Below are 22,455 nucleotides of genomic sequence, written 5' to 3' on the forward strand. Positions count from 1 at the left end.
GGGCGTAACATATTACGATGCACAACACGAGTGGGCAGTGTTTCATCCTCCTCAGGTCGTATTTCGTACACCGGTCCGTCTGGATGGATACGGCGTAAGACCCGATAAGGACTTTCTTCCCAACGCAGCTCCAGTTTGTTTTGGGGGCGTTGATCTAGCACAAGCACCCAGTCCCCGCTTTGGAGGTGAGGAGGCGGGGTTGTATTCTTCCCTGGGTGCTCCCAGTCTCGGAGCTTGGTGTGTACAATTCGGTGAAGAGTTTGCAGCCGATGACGATGATTTCGGACCCAAGACGACACCCCAGTCCAGGGCTGAGGTTCTTCGGGGTCTAACTCCACCTCCGTGATCCCTTTACCTTCTCGCCCAAACAACAGGGAATAGGGGGTATAGCTAGTCACTCGATGCACCCTATTGTTATAGACCCAAACTAATTCGGAAACATATTCGGGTCAACGGGCCTTCTTGTCACTCTCCAGACTGCGCAACATCTGAATCAATGTCCGATTAAATCGTTCACAAGCCCCATTCCCGTGCAGGTGATACGGTGTGGTCCGGGATTTGTCAATTCCATAGAGGTGATGTGGTTCTTCCATGACTTTTCCCAAAAAACATGCTCCCTGATCAGATTGTATTCGTTGAGGACAGCCGTATACTTGTTTAAAGTTTCTACAAATTGCGGAGGCAGTTGACTCTGTGGTCTGATCCCGAGTGGGGGTGACCACAGCGAACTTAGTGAAATGATCTATCATAACGAGACAGTGTTCGTATCCCTGAAATGCGGGCCCAATGGTCAAATAATCCACCGTCAGGAGCTCAAGGGGCGCTGAGGTCACAATAGTCTGTGTTGCGGCTTGCTGAGCGGGTGGTTTGGCTAATTCACACAACCGGCAAATTTCGTCCACAACAGCTGGCAAGCGCGGGTGGTAAGCTTTCTGTTGCAGCCATTGCAAAGTTTTTTTGTTCCGAAATGGGCCCCTTTTTCGTGAGCCTCCCGAGCCAATACGTGAAGTTGGGCTCCTGGCGTAACCACCTGCCAAACCGTCATCGAGGTTGTTTGTGATGTTATTTTACGATACAATAATCCCTTTCAGATAACCAACCTCTCCCATTGTCGCAGCATAAGCAACAGATCTTGAGGCAAATTTTGCTGTTGAGAGTCAGTGTGTAATTGCCCAGCGGCGACCCATGTCCTGAGAAGGCCAACCTCTTCGTCTTCTTGTTGCTGCTGTATCCACTTATCCCGGGATTGTTCCAGTATGCCCCTTGGGGTCTCAGATGAAGATATCTTTTTATTGCCAGTTGTGAGCACGGTAGCAGTGAGAGCGAACAGGATTTCCTCCCCTTCCAATTCTTCGTCTAGATTCTGCCCTGGAGTTGTATGTCGAATCCTGGAGAGGGCGTCTGCATGGACATTCTCGGCCCCTCTTTTGTAGATAATCTTATAATTGTACTTCGCCATCCGGGCCACCCATCGTTGTTCCAGAGACCCCAATTTGGCATTTTCCAGATGAGCCAGCGGGTTGTTGTCAGTTCACACTACCACCTCGGAGCCCGCTAGGTACTCTGCGAATCTCTCCATCATAGCCCACACCACTGCGAGGAGCTTGAGCTTAAACGAGCTGTAATTGTCAGGGTTACGCTCGGAGTCATGGAGTGAGCGACTTCCATATGCGATCACCTTCTCCCGGCCATCCTGAACCTGTGACAACACAGCCCCCAGCCCGTGAAGACTCCCGTCAGTGTGCAAGATGAACGCTGAGAGAAATCCGCATAAGCCAACACTGGGGCATCCAAGAGTGCAGCCTTGAGGTCTCGGAAAGCCTCTTCCTGAGGGTGTTGCCACTGGATTTTTCGCCCATTGGCCCCAGCGGGAGCCCCCTTCAATAGGTCGTGCAGGGCTCGAGCTCGACATGCAAAATTCTTTACGAAGCAGCAGTAATATCCGGCTAACCCCAGAAAAGCCCGCACATCTTTCACCGTCTCGGGGGTAGGCCATTCCTGAATAGCAGCAACCTCCCGGGATGGCCTCACACCCTCTGCCGAAACGACATGACCCAGATACTCAATCTGAGAGCGAAATAAAGTAGGTGGCATTTCTGAGGCTTCACCTTCAACCCGTACTTTTGCAACCGGCTGAGTACCTGTCCCAACCACATCAGGTGGTCCTCGAAGGTGGCGGCATAGACAATGATGTCGTCCATGTAGATCAATGTGGCCTCAAAATTGAGATCTCCCAGACATCGCTCCATCAATCGCTGAAAGGTCCCGGGGGTGTTGGCCAGCCCAAACGGCATCCGATTGAACTCAAACAGTCCCATGGGCAACATGAATGCCGTCTTGGCCCTATCTTCCTCTGACATGGGCACCTGCCAGTACCCACTGGCCAAGTCCAGGGTCGAAAAATATGTTGCCTCCAAGGCAGACAGGGATTCTTCTATGCGGGGCAGCGGGTATGAGTCCTTAATAGTGCAAGCATTCAGTTTACGATAATCCACACAGAATCGTAGTGTACCATTTTTCTTCTGGACCAACACGATTGGGGCCGCCCAGGGGCTTTGACTTTCCTGTATCACCCCTTTTCGCAGCATTTGGGCCAGCAAAGTTTTCACCTCTTGATAGACTTGTGGCGGAATCTGTCGATATCGTTCCCGGATAGGGGCCGCTCCTGCTGTGGGGATTTCATGAGTGATGGCGGTGGTACACACAAAATCGTCTTCATGACTAGCAAATACTTCATGGTACTGCCCCAGCAATGTTTTTATCTGTGAGAGTTGGGCCACAGTTAATCCAGAAAGCTCGGCCCGCATCTGCTTCAAAATATTTCGGCCCTTCTCTTGTGCCGAGACTTCCTGGGCCTGTAAGGTTCGTATTGTTACTTCCTAAGGATCCTCCGGGTGTACTCGTAATTGAACCGCCGGAGCTGGCAACACTTCTTCTAAAGGCCTTACTAGTTTGGCCAGTACAGTCTGTGCTTTCAGAACGGTGTCTCGGTCTTCGAGGTTAACGCAGTGTACCAGGACGGCTCCTTTTTGCACGGTAGCCAGGGAACGGGCCACCAGTATGCCAGGAGGTAAGCGCTCCGAGTGACACGGCTGCACCTGCACCTCCAAGGGTATCGGTGCTCGAATGGGCAGGGCCACCACAGTCTGTCCAGGAGGTAACACAAGCAGGGGAGTCGCTGGCGTGATAACCTTACCCAGAGCCTCGCCTTCCTGGCGGTCCTGATGTACCCGTGCTCCCCGCACCAGCTGCTGGAATACCTGTCCCTGGGCTGTGCGAGAACCCCACTGCTTTAGTATCCTCTGTGTAGGGTCATTGAGCAGTAGGTTGCCGAACTCTCGTAGAACATTCATGCCTAGGGTGACAGGGTGTTGCTTATCAGCTTCTCCTTGAGTCAGTACCACCCCTCTGCGACCAAGGGATTTACCGCACAGCGTCACTTGCACCCACACCACCCCGGCAACTGGGACCGGCAGTTGGTTGACAGCTACTAGTCTGATCACGGGCCCCCACTGAGGCCTTGCTGCTTCCGGGAAGTTCTGTTTAAAGTATGTTGCGGGCATAGTGGTTACTTGTGACCCCGTGTCCACCAGGCACCGGACGTCCCTGCCCAAACCACCGGACATTTTGCTACAAAATCTTCAGGACTTTCACCACCCCTAGTTCTGGTTTTCGGCTCCGAGCGGCGTCCCCCCAGCCCGGAGCCCTTTAGTTTAATGGCCGCCGGGGTGGGTATCTCCCACGCCGCGGACACTCTCGGGCAAAGTGGCCTGGTTCTCCACACTCAAAACACCGGGCCTGTGTGGGCTGACCACCCCGCGGGGAGCGTGAGCCCCAAGAGCCGGGGTTAATGCTAGGTCGTCCAGTCCCGGTCTCGGTTCTTCTCTTTACTTCGGCCAACTCGCCCTTAATACTTTTCAGCTCTTGCTTCATCTCTTCCACCCACTGAGGCTCCTTGACCACACACGCGGAGGCCTCCACACCTCGGACTTTCCCTACTGGGACCGCCATCCCCTGCTCCTGCTCTCGAGTATGTGCCTGACTCCCCACCTCTGAAAAACCTATTCGGGGATTCATTCTGATCTGTTCCTGCAGTGCCTGTTTGACTAATGGATCTCGCAAACCAGTCACCAGTAGGTCACGTAAGGTAATGTCAACAGGTGCTGCCCCTACCCCGTCCTTTCTTTCTATAGCCGTATGCAATTCTTGAAGGACATTCATATACTCTGTGATCGTCTCCCCCTCTATTTGCATCCAACTAAACAAACGGGTTCTTAACTCTCCCACTTTAGTAGGGTCCCCATGGGTCTGTTCTACTATCTGTAACACTTTTTCAAAAGTGTTGCGGTGCCCCGGAGGTTGCAACATCACTGACCTCCGCGCCTCCCCGTTCAGTGCCATGAGTGCCACCTCGGCCTCCAGATTAGGGGTCATTGGGTGCATCCGAAAGCGTCCCCGCATCCGCTCTATCCAGCTCCATAACATAGTATTGGAGCCAGAAAATCTAGGCAGGTTGTTCAGCATGGCCCCCAATGATATGCTGGTACGGGGACCCTCATCATTTGTAGAGTTTACAGCTCTACCCTGATCTGGGGCACCACTGTCTGCGCTCGGAGACTGCATCCTGCCGACTACGCCAAGTGTAGGGTTCAGGAGGTTCGCAGGATGCAGTGACGAGACACGAGACTGAGTGTGGTTTGTGGAATAAACTTTTATAAAACTGTAGCCCTGGGGCTATATTGAGCAAACCAAAAGTGTTAACAACAAACTAGTCCACGCAGGGACTCAACAATCCTAACAACACTTCCTTATTGTAATGCGATTAACCCGGTTTGCCCCGGTGCTATAGGGCACGTATGACCAAACTACGGGTCCTTATCTCCTATATTAAACTTATCCTTCCAGGGGGTCTGTTAGTATCACAAGCGTGGCCGCGTAGGGGTCGCTGATGCGGCTGCCTTGACGCCTCGACGCCTCGACATTCCAGGACGGAACTGGGCTTTACAGGCCCTGAAGAGACGATACCGGAGGGGCGCAACAGGCCCTGAAGAAACAATGCCGGTGGGGCGCAACAGGCCCTGAAGTAATGGTGCCGGTGGGGCGCAACAGGCCCTGAAGAGACGATGCCAGTGGGGCACACCAGGCCCTGAAGAAACTGGGCCGGTGGAGCGCAACAGGCCCTGAAGAGACGATGCCGGTGGGGCACAACAGGCCGTGAAGAAACAATGCCGGTGGGGAGCAACAGGCCCTGAAGAAACGATGCCGGTTGGGCACAACAGGTGTCTCCTTGCGGCTTTCGTCCCACTGAAGAGTTATGGCGCAATCTCTAAATATAACCGTTCACCAACCTCTGCTTGGGGCCCCTTAGCAAACCGGACGGGGGCCTCTCCTGCCGCCTGTAGCGAGGTGGCGCCTCCTGGGCCTGGTGATGACAGGGCCGCAGCTGAGGGAGAAGGCAGGGGGGCAGTGTCCTGACCGCTGTAAAGGAATGGTCTGTCGTCGCAGCGGTCAGTTGAGGTCGTGGACTTGCCACAACAGGGCGGGAAACAACGGGGACGGCTGTTTGCGACCGTATGAGGGGAGCGGCCGCCGGTGTCCGTCTCTCAGGTCTCACGTGTCGGTGAGTCCGCTGCTTTCCTTTCACAGGCCCCTGTCGGTCTCTCCACAACACACCGTCCGCTCTCTCGGTTCTCTCTGTCTCACACGGCTCCCTGTCTGTTGTCCGGCTCTCTGTCAACTGCCACTTCAGCGCGCCCCCTGCTCCCTTTAAGCTTGCCCCGCCCCCTGTTTCCCTGACAACTTCAGTCAAGTCTTTCCTTTTACTGCCCTCCCAGTATCGTTCCCTCAGGAACCCTGATGGCAGTGTCCTGGGTACTTGCCCATTCACTGTCTGGGAGTCTTCTTCCACATACAGCCACGACACATGCAGCTGCGGTGGCGATCAGCTGTTCAGCTGACATGATACATGAAGCCGGGTTCCCTCTGTATCTTATTCGGCAAGCGCTATAGCTTGCCGAATAAGCGGGGAAACAAAGATATTCGCTCAACTCTAGTTAAAGCTCAACATGATGACTTCTGCTATGAACTTACTGTCATAACAGTATGCTCATGTTTCCTCATCGATCCTCTACTCACCGTGCAGTTTCTCCCCGTGTCAGGCTGTCCTGCTGAGTCTGCTTATGTCATTCATTTAGGTTTAGGGGGGCATGGCCGGTTTCTGCAGGAATTTAACTATGCTATGTCCTGCAGTGGTTGGGTTCCCCAGACTATCCTGTGCAAGCAGGACCTTTATTAATCAGCTATTCCTACCACTTCTTGCCTGAACACTGGTGCCTCTCCTTGTTTTTTCCACACATTTCACTGCTTTAACTACCTCTGCAATCAGTGGCTATAGCATTTATGGCAAGTTCTAACATAGAGGCACTGCCTTGATAAGATATATTCCAGCCCATGCATTGTCTCCTCTTCTTCCCATCCAGGTCCCTACAATATCGGATCCTCTCAGTGGAGATCTGCTATATAAGAGAATTTCCCTGACTGACCCCTCACGGATGGATATGGACAAGGACAAGATGGCGGAGAGGATATTACACCTCACCCTAGAGATCCTTTTCCGGCTTACTGGAGAGGTGAGAGATTCTGATGACGTCAAATTCTGTCATTCTTATCTATGGTTAGTTATTGTTACAGATTTCAAATTTCAGTAGAATTGTCAAGTATTCTTGAATTGTGTTATTATATTTTATGTATGTTTTATTTTATTACATAGTGTGACCTCTGCACGTTTAAACTCTTGGTTGCTGTCCATTTTCCTTCTTTTTTTTTCTATGTATTTTGCATTTCCTATTTGTACGCAAAAGATTTGAATGTGCTGTGCTCTTTCTATGTCTGGGCCTTAGCCTGTTGCAGATTTATGCTTTCAGCAGAATCAATTAGTACCCCAGCTTTCTGAGAGAATGAACTGTTTTACTTGGGACATACGTAAATTATATTCTTGTTTATCAGTAACATGGTAGATATGGAGAAGAGTGTGCACAACTGAGAGGTCACACAATATAGTCAACTCTAGAGGCTCTGTATACATAAACGCCAAAAGTGCATGCATTGCCTTCTAATGTCTACTAAGCACTGTCCCTCCATCATAACTGCAGCTGTTGCAATTAGTCCAACGCTGCTTCACAACAGCCAAGCCATAATCCATTAAGCTCAGCTTCCTTCCTCTTCTGAGAACTGATATGTACCTTGCCAACATGGGGATTCATATACATTGACTGTGCTTGTCATGTATACTAATTATGCAAATTGTCTCTTCAGAGAGGAAGAGGACTAGAACTCTAGTGCCACCTATTGGAGGTAGCAATCCTAAAAGTCAATGTTGACCCTTTATCGAGCCTAGTTACATGACTTAGGATAAAAGCTGTCATGGTCACGTGTCTCTGGACGCAGATGATACCGCAAGGCGAACCCATAACACACGTGACCCTGGATACACCGCCTCCAGTGGGGCGTATTTAAATAATAAAAACGTGCAGGTGGATACGCCGCCTCCACCTGGCGAATTTAGGTATTACACGTTATACATACAATAATCAAATAATAAAGGGGGAACCTGGGAAACTTTAACAATGGTGGGCCCTGCAATAGGGAAAAGGGAATTGGAGACCTCCTGAGCTCCCCTGAGCCAGTGTCCCTGCACTCCTAACGTTCCCTATGCCGGTTTCGCACCGGGCGCCGCACGCGTACCTCAACGCCCTAGCTCGCCCTGACCCTAAACCCTCACTAGGGAATGGGTCGGTGCGGAGACTAATCCCACCACTGCACTAATAACACACATGAGGAAAGAGACAATACAGGGGAAACACCACTTAGCTTTGCTCTGTTGCGTGCGCTCCTACCAACAGAGCCCTCCACCTGAGTGCATCTTCTCCTCCACCTGGATCCATCACCATAACAGGATCCTTCACCTTAGTGCAGCCTTGGAGCAGAGTCCACCACCAGTTGCAGCTGCTTAGAACCAGAGTCCCAAGGATGAGTTCAGCTGCTGACACGAAGTCGAGCATGCTTGAGTCCAGCTCAGCGGCCAAGTCCCACATGGTGAGTGCCACTCTCCATAGTCGCCACTCCACCAGCCCATGCAGACACTTCCCGCTGACACCATCACTGCGACTCCACCACGCCATGCCAGCCCTTCGTCCAGACACCATAGCTGAAACACATCCCCCCTGGCTAAGCTGCGCAGGACTCCTCACCAGCTCCATCATTCATCCAGGCTCTCCAAAAACAGAGTGAACACAAACTCACAATATCACAGGCAGTGATTGCACACCTCTAGCACACCTTTATAGGGTGTCACACCTAATACCTAATTAAGTGCACAAAACCCAAAGTGCAATACCACAACCACCACCGGGGACAGTCAAAACACCTTTGAACTTAACCAAAGTAAAAAAAAGTTCACTTTGTGCTTTTAATACCGCCAGATCCAACACTGGATCATGACAAAAGCCAAGCCAGAATCTCCATTTGCAGACACTGTGTTTCGGGTTACTGCCCCTCATCAGTGCAAAGTGGGAGATCTGGTTTGGCTGTGAGAGGGGCTCATTAAAGGGTCAACATTGACTTTTAGGATTGCTACCTCCAATAGGTGGCACTAGAGTTCTAGTCCTCTTCCTCTCTGAAGAGACAATTTGCATAATTAGCATATTTCCCAGAGGAGCATTGCGGCTTTAAGTCTCCTCACCTCGACATGCTTAGCATGTCATGTATACGAGACATACAGGGGGTTAACCTTTGTTTTCTTTTGTTGAAAACCTTGGTCCTGTATTTGAGTTGGGTTGTATCTGCCCTCTTTAGGTGTTAGGCTTGTCCTAACTTTTTATCTTAGGGCCTATTGCATCCTAGCACTTATTAGAATTGTAACAAAGTATTAGTAAGCATGGCTGTTTTTTTTTCTGCAATGTTTTTAACCCTGATTTAAACCATTTCTTCCAAAGTTATCTGATCCCTGTTCTTATTTTTTATCCTTCGGATAACACTGTTGCTAATAACTAACTTTTTGTTTTAGGGTTCAGGATTTTATAACCTTTTCAATTGTCACTGTCTCCTGCTAAGATGCCTTCTAGTGCTCTGTTTTGCATTTGGAGCAATTTTCTGCTACAATATGGATAGATACTCTCCGATGAGTACTCCTGTGTGTTTTGCACTTGACTTTTTACTGTCTTTCAGTTCATCTTGGTTTTCTCTGCTGCTCTGGAGAAGAACCTGTTTTGTAAATAGGTGGCTTTCATTTCAGCTTCAGACCCAGGCTTTGACTAGCCCTTAGAGGGAACAGGTAAATCCCCAATGGGCCCCTCCATCCACCTATACGAGCAGTAGTTGGCATAGTACTATGTAAATACAATGGCAGAATCTCATCACCCATTCAAAAAACTACCTAGTTTATTATGTGAACTGGTTACTAGTATGCAACACGCATATGGAGACAAGACGGAAGTAACCAATTAAGTTAGTTATTTTCCTAACACGGAAACGAAGGTGTTAATTATGGAAACAGTCAGTTGTTCGGATACAGTGTAACAAGACGCAAAATGTCAGGAGTAATTGAATTAACAGCAATTTAACGGTTAAAATATTCTCTATTCTATCTAACTATCTCTCAGTGAAAGGCGCTTTAATGTCCTTCTGTTTTTAACTTTCCCAGGCGGGACTTACAATGATAGGCCCAGCACTGTAATAAGGCCTTCTTGCAGTTTCGATTGTAATACTGGCGCTAACTGGAGTCATCAGTATTTCCTGCTAGGCCTCTAGTCTCTAGTAGCCAGTCACGTAAAACTCTATATGTGCTCCTCACATTGACCTGCACCAGTCTCTTCTGTTGCATGGCCCTGTCCCACAATCTGTACCATGCGTTCACGCTGGAAGTAACCGCTTGGCTCATTTGCACCTCTTGGTCACCATGGCACCATACAATAATCCGATTTCAACCTTCGGTGCTTGACCTACAGTGACTGGACGTTAGGTCTTGAACGGTGGGCTTGGATCTTGACCAATAAAGTGTGGGCGTCGGTACTTGACCCATGATGTCCTGCTGGTCTCAGTCCCTGGCCCCTTCTTGGTTACTCTTCTTCTGCACTCCAACATTCACAAGTCCTTACTCTCACTGGCACCAACTCCCTTACCGCTTTGTCGCCTCGGTTTTTCATATTTGGTAACTGCGCTACAGCTATCGCCAGACTCTGTGCTCTCTTTAACTTCATCCCCTCAGAAACGCTTCCTTGCACCTTACATAGTTTAGCAGATGGCAACATTTGGTCGCAAGTGCCTTAGACCTCTGAACCACCTTCAACTCCCCACCCCCTTACAATTATACAGAAGAAGAGGTAAATTTGTGAATGAGGGTAATAGAATTTTTTCAAGTAACTGAACTGGTGGTTCCTTCGAGCCCCAGTCCTAGGTTTCACACCGATATTTTTTCAGGTAGTCCAGACCCTGTCAGCATGCATGTGACAATTTCAGTTAGGGTTCTGTTCTTCAGTGTCTTTCCATTTCATTTCAAGTTCATAAAAACTGTGTATCTTGAATGGTCATCTGTAAAAGGTGTGGTATAGTAACCACTGTGTCCGCTAGGGGGCGCTGTGTGGATGTCCCAAGAGAGAGGATGAGTGGCTGAATATGGAAGGACGGTTATGTATCTCAAGGTGGGTGGCCTTGAGTTGGAGACTTATGTGTTGTTCAGCAATGATATTGCTGAGGTGTTGTTTCAATGTGTAAGGGAGAAGTCTCCAGGTAACTAGAGCGATGGGCGAGCCTGGTTACCTACAAACCCACCCAGGGGGTGTGTTTAAAGCACGGTTGTAAAGAGTGTGTGAAGGCTTAAAGGACCTGTGATGAGATCAGTCATGTGACCCGGTGGGCGTGGCTATGAACCATGTAATGTGGCCAGGGTAGGTCACATGGAGTGAATGCTGGGACCCGGTTGGTCCAGTGTGGAAGGTCCCGCTAGGAGAAGCATCTCCTGGCTAATAGCCTGTGGAGTGGCTGTGTGTCATGGCTGCTAGCTTCTGAGTGTCCCAGAGAAGAGAGTGGATGTCTGCAGCGTGGGGAAACGGCCATGAGGAAACCCAGACGTAGGTGAGATAATGATGAGGCTGAAGAGCCTGAGTATGGACATTGAGTAACCTGTGTGACCACAGGCTTAACCAGAGTGAACCTATAGTGGACACTATGCTGTAATGCTGTTTATGTTGCTTCTATGGGTTTATGAAGGAGGAATAAACCGCATGGACTGTGTTATGCTTTCTGAACACCTGTGCCGGGTCTGATTTTGTGGCTGCCGAGCAAGTAATACCCTACTTAAATGACAGCGCTACCTCACAATTGGTGGAGAAAGCTATGGGCATTGTTGTAGCCTTGTTGCTGGGAGCAACGGAAGAGGACTGCAAACTCGGTTGCGAAGGGCAACGGTTTCCAAAAAGCGCATGTTGCAGTGCTGGCAACGCTGAGCCAGGAGGGCTGACGGTTGGAGAAGCCACTGCCCGGCTGTGGTTCTGGAACAGTGGGGCAGCCTAGTGAGTAAGGCACTGTCCGGATCGATGAGCCCAGTGTGGCCGTTTCCCCAGGAGAAAGAGATTGGTGATTGCTATAGGGTGCCTCTATGGAGAAGAGGTACCCGAGGACCTGTGTGGCCGACACAGGTAACGGACAGGTGTTCGTGTTGTACTGACCGGGTTCAGTGGGAAAGACTGTGTACCTGGAGGGCTCAGTGAGCAAGGTCCTGGAGGGTTAGTGTTGGGAGGTTCTGGGAGAAGATTCGGATCCCTGGAGCACGTGGTATGACCTTGGACCTGGTGAGGCGTGAGTGTTGGGCAGTCTCAGGAGGAGATGGATGTCCTGAAGCGCACCCGCTAGGCCCCTGGACCTGGTGAGGCCTGTGTGTTGGGAAACCCTGGGAGGAGGGCCGCTCCCTGAATAGCACCCGGTACGCCCTGTGTGTTGGACGGTCTCAGGCGGAGACGGTACGTCCTGAAGAGAACACAGACAGGACACGTGAGTTTTTGTGTGGTGTGTTTTTCTTTTCTCAACTCAGCCTGCGGTGGCTCAGTGGGAGTCAAGAAGGTGACAAGCGGCTTCCGGTAACTCGGCGGGGTTACGAAGAGGACAAGCGGCTTCCAGTCTTCCGGTGGATCAGCGGGTCCACGAAGACGGTGTGGCAGGAGCTGTGGCAGCGCCAGAAGGAACTGGTGTGGTGTCGATGGTCGGTGACAGCAGGAGCTGTGGTGGTGCCAGCAAGGACTTGTGTGGTATCGTTAAAAGAGACAAACTGTGTGGTGTGAACTGTGATCTGAGAAGACCGGTATAACGGACATGGGGAGATCCTGAAAGGGGGTGGAGTCCCAGAAGGGGGCGGTGACCCAAATCGGGGTGGTAGCCCAAAACGGGGTGGAGTCCCAAATTGGGGTGGTAACCCAAAGAGAGGTGGAGTCCCCGAGGGAGGTGGTAACCCGAAAAGGGGTGGAGTCCCAAAAGGGGATAGTCGCCCAAAAGGGGGTGGAGTCCAGGGGAATGGGGGCGGATCATCCCGATGTGGAAAAGCTGGTACAGACGAACTGTTGCCAACAGCAAATGTCTTATGTCTGTCCTATCTGCCTGGTAAACTACCCAGCCGGAACGATGCCAAGGGGGTGTGGCCTCCAGATAGATAATGAAGATATGGTTGGTCTGGTCGACCCTGAGAGCCCGGTGACTCTAGTGCGGGTTGCTCCGGAGATACCCGGCAGAAAGGTGGGGGTTACTTGCAACCATGGGTGCACTAAGAGTTGCCCGGTCGCCAGGGTAGTATTTGAGACAGGTTGGGACATCGAGGGGCAGGATGTAGCGATAGTCCCGTATCTGTCCTGTCCGGTGGTGATAGGCCGCGACTCTAGACTGTTCTCTGGCTTGTGGGAGAGGGGATTTCCTCTACAGCAAGGGGATGGAGACATTTCTAATGTTGGTCTAGCAGACCTTGAGACGGTGACGCCTCCTAAAGTGGACAGGTCAGAGGTAGAAGTGACCGGAAGAAGGGGTACATCTGCCCAACTTACGGACCTGACGTCTCGTGACATGACGGATGGTGGGCTGGGAGATGAGACGACTAGACTAGACCCACGGGTGGACGGTAACTGGAGGGTTCACTCGACTGACGGGGCTGACCCAGTGGTACCCTTTGACAAAATAATTAAAGAGGTAGTGGTGCGACACGTGCTGGCCAAAAGAGAACAGGATCATGAGATACAGGAGATAAAGGAGACAGTGGAAGGACATCTCGAATGAGAAAGAGTCCTGAGACAAATGGCCGATCACTGGGTTGAGGAGCCTGAGAAAGAAGTCTTGGAGCTCAAAGAAACTGTAGCTGGTCTTCTGCGGGAGAAGAACTTGGACAGTGATGAACAGCGGACAGGTCCAATTGGTGGTGGGACGAAGCTGCCGGTGCCCGTCTTGGCAGACGGTCGTGAAGAGATGAGATCCCGTGAGATTGCGGAGCTGAGAACTGAAGAAGACAGTCACCCGGTAGGTGCAACTTTAGTGAGGGAAGTGTCCGTGGTAAAGCCAGAGCCTCCTGGTCTGGAAGAGAGCAAGGCCACGACCTTCAAGGTTGTGATTGATGTACCAGAAGACATGCAAGAAGCCTGTGCTGAGTTAGGTGTGCATGAGGCTTTCAAAGAGGCGGTCCAGGCGTGTAAGGTGCACTGGGCGCCTGAGACTCGGCAGTTGGTGATAATATCAGCCAGGGAAGACACAGCAAAGCGGGTGGCTGTCCTGAAAAACATGCATCTGCAATGTCTTCACACCAAACAGCTGGTTAGGCGGAGTAATGTGAAGGCTGCTCGACGCCTAGAGTTAGCAAGGGAGGCTATGAATCGAATGGGTTTGCGGAAAGTTGTGGTTCCGGTACCCAAAGCTCTGATTGGGAGAATCATTGGAAGATCCGGGATGGTAATGCAAGACCTTGTGAATATCTCCGGTGTGGTGAGGGTGAGGATCCCTCCTGATTATGAATACCAGGTATCCAGTGAAGTGGGTAGGATTCCCATCATGGTGGTTGGCTCCGTGGAGAGCCTGAGAGATTTTCAGATGCTCGTGGAGTATCGAGTGGGGTACCTGCAAGAAATTGAGCAGTTGAGGCGGGACCGCCGGCGAATTAATAAATAAGTACGGAATACCAGGTGGCGGCCGCCTGCAATCCAAGATGTAAGGACCCGAAGGGTTCCGCCAAGAAGTGACAGGGCAAATGGCCGAAGAAGGTCAGCAAGAGGCAGTTCAACGGGCCGTACAACGTTGAGAGACCGTAGTTCCTGTGAGACCCTGTATGAGTCAGACTCAGGCCAGACAGTAGGCCCGATTAAGACTGATGGCCGTACCAACCGGGGAAGATGTTCGGGGAATGGAACAAACAGGGAGAGGAACGTGGTGATCAAACAGTGTCTGATGATGCAGACAGACTGTAACTGGAGGGCCAAAGATCAGGGCCGATATTCTGACCGCTGGGGGTGGGGGAGGCCTAACGTAGAGATGAGACTGTATGACAGATGGAGACGGTTCTCTCGACCTGTGGGGAAAAGTGTAATGAGTACCCGGTCTCGAGAGCCTGATTTGATGTTGTGTGTTCAACCCCACAAGTTTGAACAGAGGGGGGAGGTATGTGGTGTAGTAACCACTGTGTCTGCTAGGGGGCGCTGTGTGGATGTCCCAAGAGAGAGGATGAGTGGCAGAATATGGAAGGACGGTTATGTATCTCAAGGTGGGTGGCCTTGAGATGGAGACTTATGTGTTGTTCAGCAATGATATTGCTGAGGTGTTGTTTCAATGTGTAAGGGAGAAGTCTCCAGGTAACTAGAGAGATGGGCGAGCCTGGTTACCTACAAACCCACCCAGGGGGTGTGGTTAAAGTACGGTTGTAAAGAGTGTATAAAGGCTTGAAGGACCTGTGATGAGATCAGTCATGTGACCCGGTGGGCGTGGCTATGAACCATATAATGTGGCCAGGGTAGGTCACATGGAGTGAATGCTGGGACTCAGTTGGTCCAGTGTGGAAGGTCCCGCTATGAGAAGCATCTCCTGGCTAACAGCCTGTGGAGTGGCTGTGTGTCATGGCTGCCAGCGTCTGAGTGTCCCAGAGAAGAGAGTGGATGTCTGCAGCATGGGGAAACAGCCATGAGGAAACCCTGACGTGGGTGAGATAATGATGAGGCTGAAGAGCCTGAGTATGGACATTGAGTAACCTGTGTGACCACAGGCTTAACCAGAGTGAACCTATAGTGGACGCTATGCTGTAATGCTGTTTATGTTGCTTCTATGGGTTTATGAAGGAGGAATAAACCGCATGGACTGTGTTATGCTTTATGAAAACCTGTGCCGGGTCTGATTTTGTGGCTGCCGAGCGAGTGATCCCCTACTTAAATGACAGCGCTACCTCACAAAGGTCAAAATATAAGTTTCCTTCAGATATAGGCAGTTTCATGGGACCAAACATATCACTTTGTATTAGGTGAAATGTAGAATCATAGAATCGTAGAGTTGGAAGGGACCTCGTGGGCCATCTGGTCCAACCCCCTGCTCAAAGCAGGATTCGCTAAATCATCCCAGACAGATGTCTGTCCAGCCTCTGTTTGAAGACTTCTATTGAAGGAGAACTCACCACCTCTTGTGGCAGCCCGTTCCACTCTTTGATTACTCTAACTGTCAAAAAGTTTTTTCTAATATCTAATCTGTGTCTCCTCCCATTCAGTTTCATCCCATTGCTCCTAGTCTCTCCTTGTGCAAATAAGAATAAAGATGATCCTTCTACAATGTGACAGCCCTTGAGATATTTGTAGACAGCTATTAAGTCTCCTCTCAGTCTTCTCTTTTGCAAGCTAAACATTCGCAAATCCTGCAACCTTTCCTCATAAGACAGGGTTTGCAGACCGGTCACCATTCTGGTCACTCTTTTCTGAACTTGCTCTAGTGTGTTGATGTCTTTTTTTAAAATGTGGCTCCCAAAACTGGACACAGTATTCCAGATGAGGTCTGACCAAAGAGGAGTAGAGGGCAATAATGACTTCACGTGATCTAGACTGTATGCTTCTGTTAATACATCCTAGAATTGTATTTACCTTTTTTGCTGCTGCATCACATTGTTGAGTCATATTCAGTCTGTGATCTATTAGTATACCCAAATCTTTTTACATGTGATATATCTGTAGTGTTGGATTTATTGCAGAATTCACATCCTAAAATATGTGAACAAGTCTACTATGGCAGGAGCCATAATGTTTTTATTTTTCCATTTACATAGCCACATGAGGACTTGCATTTTTTGCAGTCCGAAGTGTAGTTTTGAATGAACCCTTTCGTTTTACCATATAATGTACTGAAAAACATGGAAAAAAATCAAAGTGGGATGAAATGGTGAAAAACATACAATTCTGCCACTGTTTTTCGGGTTTTGTTTTTATGGCGCCAAATGTGCTGTAAAAATCACCTGAAATCATCATGATTTTCCACGTCGGTCAGATAACTGCAATATCAAACATGCATTTTTTTTTTTTTATTTAAGTGATGAAAAAATTCACAGTATTGTAAAAAAAAAATGTTTTTACTCTGTGTCACCATTTTTCAGCAGACCATTTTTCTTCAAGTGCCTCCTGTGAGGTAGCGCTGTTATTCGGGTAGGGGATACTCGCTCAGCAGCCACAAAATCAGATCCGGCACAGATATTCCATAAAGCAAGCATAGTCCATGCGGTTTATTCAACATCATAAACCCACAGCAGCAACAAAACTTCATATAAACAGCAGAGCGTCCATGGCAGAGTTTCACTCTGTAAACCCTGTGTTCACACAGGTTGTACAATGTCCAGCATACAGGCTCTCTTAGCCTCACTTATCTCACCCACGTCCGGGTTTCCTCATGGCTGCTTCAGCTTACTGCAGACGTTCATTCCCTCCCCTGTGAACTCTCAGACACGTGCAGCCATTCACCACAGCCACTTCACAGGCTGTTAGCCAGGAAGCTCCATCTCAGCGGGACCTTCCACACTGGACCAATCGGGTCCTAGCATTCACCACATGTGACCTACCCTGGCCACATTATATGGTCCATAGCCACGCCCACCGGGTCACATGACTCTGACCTCATCACAGGTCCTTCAAGCATTTACACACTCTTTACAACAGTGTTCTTTAAACACACTCCCTGGGTGGGTTTGTAGGTAACCAGTGCCACCCATCTCTCTAGTTACCTGGAGACTTCTCCCTGACACATTGAAGCAACATAAGTCTCCATCTCAAGGCAACCCACCTTGAGATACATAACGATCCTTCCATATTCTGCCAGTCATCCTCTCTCTTGGGACATCCACACAGCGCCCCCTAGCGGACACAGTGGTCATTACGCCACATACCTTCCCCCTGTGTTCAAACTTGTGGGGTTGAACACACAACCTTACATCAGGCTCTCGAGACCGGGCACTCATTACACCTTCCCCACAGGTTGAGAGAACAGTCTCCATCTATCATATGGCCTCCCCCGCCCTCAGCGGTCAGAATATCGGCCCTGATCTTTGGCCCTCCATTTACAGTCTGTCTGCGTCATCAGACACTGTCTAGTCACCACATTCCTCTCCCTGTTTGTTCCGTTCTCCGACCAGCTCCCCCGGTTGGTATGGTCATCTGTCTTAGTTGGGCCTACTGTCTGGCCTGAGTCTGACCCATTCAGCGTCTCACAGGAACTAATGTCTCTCAACCTCTTACAGCCCGTCGAACTGCCACTTGCTGACATTCTTCGGCCACTTGCCACGTCACCACTTGGAGGAACCCTTCGGGTCCTTACATGTTGGGTTGGCGGCGGCCGCCACCTGGTATTCCTTACTTCTTTATTAATTTGCCGGCGGTCCAGCCTCAACTGCTCAATCTCTTGCAGGTACCCCACTCGATACTCCAAGAGCATCTGAAAGTTTCTCAGGCTTTCCACGGAGCCAACCACCAGGACGGGAATCCTACCCTCTTCACTGGATACCTGATCTTCATCATCAGGAGGGATCCTCACCCTCACCACACCCGAGATATTCACAAGGTCTTGCATTACCTTCCTGGATCTTCCAATGATTCTCCCAATCAGAGCTTTGGGTACCGGAACCACATCATTCCTTCTGCAAACTCAGCCGATCCATAGCCTCCCTTGCTAACTCTAGGCGTCGAGCAGCCTTCATGTTACTCCGCCTGACCAGCTGTTTGGCGTGGAGACATTGTAGATGCATCTCCTTCAGGACAGCTACTCGGTTTGATGTACCTTTTCTGGCTGATACTATCACCAACTGCCGAGTCTCAGGTGCCCAGTGCACCTTACACGCTTTGACTGCCTCTTTGAAAGCCTCATGCACACCTTTCTCAGCACAGGCTTCTTGCATGTCCTCTGGTACATCAATCACAGACTGGAAGGTCGTGGTCTTGCTCTCTTCCTGGACCGAAGGCTATAACTTTACCACGGACACTAGCCTCACTATCATTGATTCGACCGGGTGACTGTCTTTTTCAGTTCTTAACTCACCAACTTCACATGATTTGATCACTTCATGACCCTTTGCCACGATGGCTACTGGCAGTTCTGTCTTATTATCACTCGCGCTCACCCACGGTAAGTCTTCGTCCAACTTTTCCCGCAGAAGACTTTTCACTACTCCCCTGAGTTCCTCCATCTCTTCCTTGAGGTTCTTGTTCACACTTTGCCAGGTGGACAGGTGACCTCTGAGCTCCAAGACTTCTTTCTCGAGCCCCTCCACCTGTGCTCGGCCATTTGTCTCAGGACTCTTTCTCGTTCGAGATGTTCTTCCACTGTCTCTTTTATTAACTTTATCTCATGATCCTGTTCTCTTTTGGCCAGCACGTGTCTCACCACTACCTCTTTAATTATATTGTCAAAGGTTACCACTGGGTCAGTCCCACCAGTTGAGTGAACCGTCCCGTTACCGTTTAACCGTGTTTTCCCCACAGTCGTCTCATCTCCCAGCCCACCATCCGTCATATCACGAGACGTCAGGTACGTAAGTTGGGCAGATGTACTTCTTCCGGTCAGTTCTACCTTTGACCTGTCCACGTCAGGAGCCGTCACTGTCTCAGTGTCTGCTGGCCCCACAGTCGAAACATCTCCATTGTCCGACCATACATCATCAAACAAAACAAAGTCCTGGCCCCTCTCCAAGGCATAGACTAAGTCCCGTGGTATCCCGCCCCCTTGGCACTCACCACCTTTGGTCCCCTCGAACATTACTCTGTCTACTGCATAGTTCACCGTGACCCCATGTTTACAGCGAACCCTGGCGTTTTTCTCGGTCAGAGATAAAATGAGAGGAGTTCCTGTCAGTCACCTGACTCTGAGTCCAGTCTACCAGAGACTCCTTCCCGTGCAGTATCACGATACACACCAGTGGCCCGTCATTATCTGGAAAATACATGCCGCACTCCTCAAAACTCATACAGACACACTGCGGTTCCCCAGACATACCCACTGAGGCAACCAGTGCTGCCATTTCCTGAACCATCTCAATTTGGGTTACCGCCCCCTCCCGGGACTCCACCCCTTTTTGGGTTACCACCCCATTTTTTGGCCACCGCCCCCTTTCGGGACTTCCCCATGTCCGTTATACCGGTCTTCTCAGACCACAGTTCACACAACACAGTTTGTCTTTTAATGATACCACACAAGTCCTTGTTGGCACCACCACAGCTCCTGCTGTCACCGATCACCGACACCACCGGCTGCTGGTGTCCCCTTCGTAACCCAGTCGAGTTACAGGAAGCCGCTTGTCCCCTTCGTAACCCCGCCGACTTACAGGAAGCCGCTTGTCACCTTCTTGACTCCCACTGAGCCACCGCAGGCTGATTTGAGAAAAGAAAAACAACACACCACACAAAAACTCACATGTCCTGTCTGTGTGCTCTTCAGGACGTACCGTCTCCGCCTGAGACCGTCCAACACACAGGGCGCATCGGGTGCAATTCAGGGAGCCAACCCTCCCAGGTTTTCCCAACACACCGGCTTCACCAGGTCCAGGGGATCAGCGGGTGCTCTTCAGGACATCCATCTCCTCCTGAGACTGCCCAACACTCATGCCTCACCAGGTCCAAGGTCATACCACGTGCTCCAGGGATCCGACTCTTCTCCTAGAACCTCCCAACACTGACCCTCCAGGACCTTGCTCACTGAACCCTCCAGGTACACAGTCTTTCCCACTGACCCCGGTCAGTACAACACGAACCCCCATCCGTTACCTGAGTCGGCCACACAGGTCCTCGGATACCTCTTCTCCATAGAGGCACCCTATAGCAGTCACCAGTCTCTTTCTCACTGACCCCGGTCAGTACAGCACGGTTTTCACGACCGTCACCTGCTGGCCGCGCAGGTTCTCGGACCCCTCTACCGCAGAGGTATCCTATAAGTCTCTTTCTCATGGAGAAACGGCCGCACTGGTCTCACCAATCCGGACAGTGCCTTACTCACTAGGCCACCCCACGGTTCCAGAATCAGACGGGCAGTGGCTTCCCCAACCGTCAGCCTTCCTGGCTCAGCGTTGCTCTTAGCAACTGACTTTGCAGTCCTCTTCCGTTGCTCCCAGCAACAAGGCTACAATAATGCCCATAGTGTTATGATTGAGTCACCGTAGGAGGCAAAAACAGAAATGCTAGCTAAGTCCAGAAAACCAGAGAAGTTGGCAGCTATCGGATTGCAGACCCCTGAACCTATCAACACAACTAGCAGTAGCCGTGGGGGGTTCCTACGATGCCCTAGACCCCTCGATCACAGCCGGGGAATTAAATAGGCCTAAAGAAAGAAAGGGGAAATCTAAACTGCCCCAGAGCAGACCCCAAAGCATAAGGCAGCCCCCAACTTATAATGACGGTGAAGCAAGATGAAAACACTAACACAGACAGAAAGATAGACTGAGCAAAGACGGGGCCCAAGCTAACTAGATAGAAAAGGACAGGAAGGCTGCTGTCTGCAATCCGTGAAAAACCCTATGAAAATAAGAGCCAACAGACTGACAGTGAAAAAGGCCCTGAAGACGCTAGGCTTCAAAAAAGCTATGTCAGTACTCAGGAATATTCTGAAGACAGAGCTACAGGCAAAAGGAGATTCAGCTCGCCCCAGCAGGGAATGGCAGAATACAGAAAAGCAAGGAAAACAAAACATAAATGCTAACAGGCAAAGCAGAAAACTTAGCTTTAGAGGAGCAGGAATCAGACTGGTGTCCTAGAAGTCCACAGAGAAATCACCCGCAGGGCAGAAGGGCGTCGGCAGCCTTATATCCAGTCCGTGACTCCACTCAGCCAGTCATCCTCATTAGGCTCAGGTGCCTGATAATCAGGCTCATTACCTTCCTTTACCAGAATAGGGAGTTCACCAGACCTCAGTGACGAAGGGGAAAATGAACTCGCAACACCATAGCTTTCTCCACCAATTGTGAGGTAGTGCTGTTATTCGGGTAGGGGATACTTTCTCAGCAGCCACAAAATCAGATCCGGCACAGATTTTCCATAAAGCAAGCATAGTCCATGCGGTTTATTCAACATCATAAACCCACAGCAGCAACAAAACTTCATATAAACAGCAGCGCGTCCATGGCAGAGTTTCACTCTGTAAACCCTGTGTTCACACAGGTTGTACAATGTCCAGCATACAGGCTGTCTTAGCCTCACTTATCTCACCCACGTCCGGGTTTTCTCATGGCTGCTTCAGCTTACTGCAGAACTCTGACACGTGCAACCATTCACCACAGCCACTTCACAGGCTGTTAGCCAGGAAGCTCCATCTCAGCGGGACCTTTCACACTGGACCAATCAGGTCCCAGCATTCACCACATGTGACCTACCCTGGCCACATTATATGGTTCATAGCCACGCCCACCGGGTCACATGACTCTGACCTCATCACAGGTCCTTCAAGCATTTACACACTCTATACAACAGAGTTCTTTAAACACACCCCATGGGTGGGTTTGTAGGTAACCAGTGCCGCCCATCTCTCTAGTTACCTGGAGACTTCTCCCTGACACATTGAAGCAACACTTCAGCAATGTCATTGCTGATCCACACACATACATAAGTCTCCATCTCAAGGCTACCTACCTTGAGATACATAACGATCCTTCCATATTCTGCCACTCATCCTCTCTCTTGGGACATCCACACAGCACCCCCTAGCGGACACAGTGGTCATTACACCACACTCCTTATTGTGCATAGTGAAACAGCCACACCGCTAGTTTTCAGAGAGTCCGGTATTTCAGCTGATGATACAGTCATATGTAAAAGTTTGGGCACCCCTATTAATGTTAACCTTTTTTCTTAATAGCAATTTTGGTTTTTGCAACAGCTATTTCAGTTTCATATATCTAATAACTGATGGACTCAGTTATATTTCTGGATTCAAATGAGGTTT

General features: G+C 50.1%; 1 protein-coding gene across 1 annotated transcript in view; it reads left to right on the forward strand.

Moving 5' to 3' along the window:
- Positions 1 to 22,455, forward strand: part of LOC141051177 (uncharacterized) — a 266,826-nt gene that overhangs the window by 60,842 nt on the left and 183,529 nt on the right. The window contains exon 6 of the mRNA XM_073548042.1: positions 6,480 to 6,629. Within this exon, the coding sequence (XP_073404143.1) occupies positions 6,480 to 6,629 (150 nt within the window). The remainder of the gene's footprint in view (positions 1 to 6,479; positions 6,630 to 22,455) is intronic.

The sequence above is a fragment of the Dendrobates tinctorius genome, unplaced genomic scaffold (assembly GCF_039654945.1).
Source record: "Dendrobates tinctorius isolate UK_male_01 unplaced genomic scaffold, ASM3965494v1 ptg000155l, whole genome shotgun sequence".
Lineage (NCBI taxonomy): Eukaryota > Metazoa > Chordata > Amphibia > Anura > Dendrobatidae > Dendrobates > Dendrobates tinctorius.